At 51.9% G+C, this 362-nt stretch overlaps 1 protein-coding gene across 1 annotated transcript in view; it reads left to right on the top strand.

Annotated features, from left to right (window-relative positions):
* Positions 1-192, top strand: part of EMH_0074620 (SIN-like domain-containing protein, putative) — a gene marked incomplete at both ends in the record, with an annotated part of 1,946 nt that extends 1,754 nt beyond the window's left edge. The window contains one exon of the mRNA XM_013499487.1: positions 80-192. Coding sequence (XP_013354941.1) covers positions 80-192 — 113 coding nt within the window. The remainder of the gene's footprint in view (positions 1-79) is intronic.
* Positions 193-362: the final 170 nt, after the last annotated feature.

Here is a 362-nt window from a genome sequence, read left to right as displayed (position 1 = left end):
CTTTGTAGGGTTTAGGGTTTACTAGGGTTTAGGGTTTTCTAGGGTTTAGGGTTTACAAGGGTTTAGGGTTTGTGTGCAGGTGTTGAGGATAATGAGTCACCTTCACATAGCCTCTCACAGCAGCGTGAGGCGGCTGCTAGCAGCAGCAGCAGAAGAGCAGCAGCTGCTGCAGCTGCTGCTGCAGCATTGTAATTTAGTTTTAGGGAATTGGTGTATAAAGAGTTCGCTTGTCTGCTGCAGCAGCTACGAGGGTTTATGTAGGGATTTGCTGCTGTGTCTTTTGGTGCGAGACGCACAGCAGCAGCAGCAGCAGCAGCAGCAACAGCAGCAGCAGCAGCAGCAGCAGCAGCAGCAGCAGCAGC

The sequence above is a fragment of the Eimeria mitis genome, genomic scaffold (assembly GCF_000499745.2).
Source record: "Eimeria mitis Houghton genomic scaffold, Emh_scaff4372, whole genome shotgun sequence".
NCBI classification, from domain to species: Eukaryota; Apicomplexa; class Conoidasida; order Eucoccidiorida; family Eimeriidae; genus Eimeria; species Eimeria mitis.
Note: the sequence above shows the minus strand (reverse complement) of the source record. Positions and strands in the feature narration are given on the sequence as shown.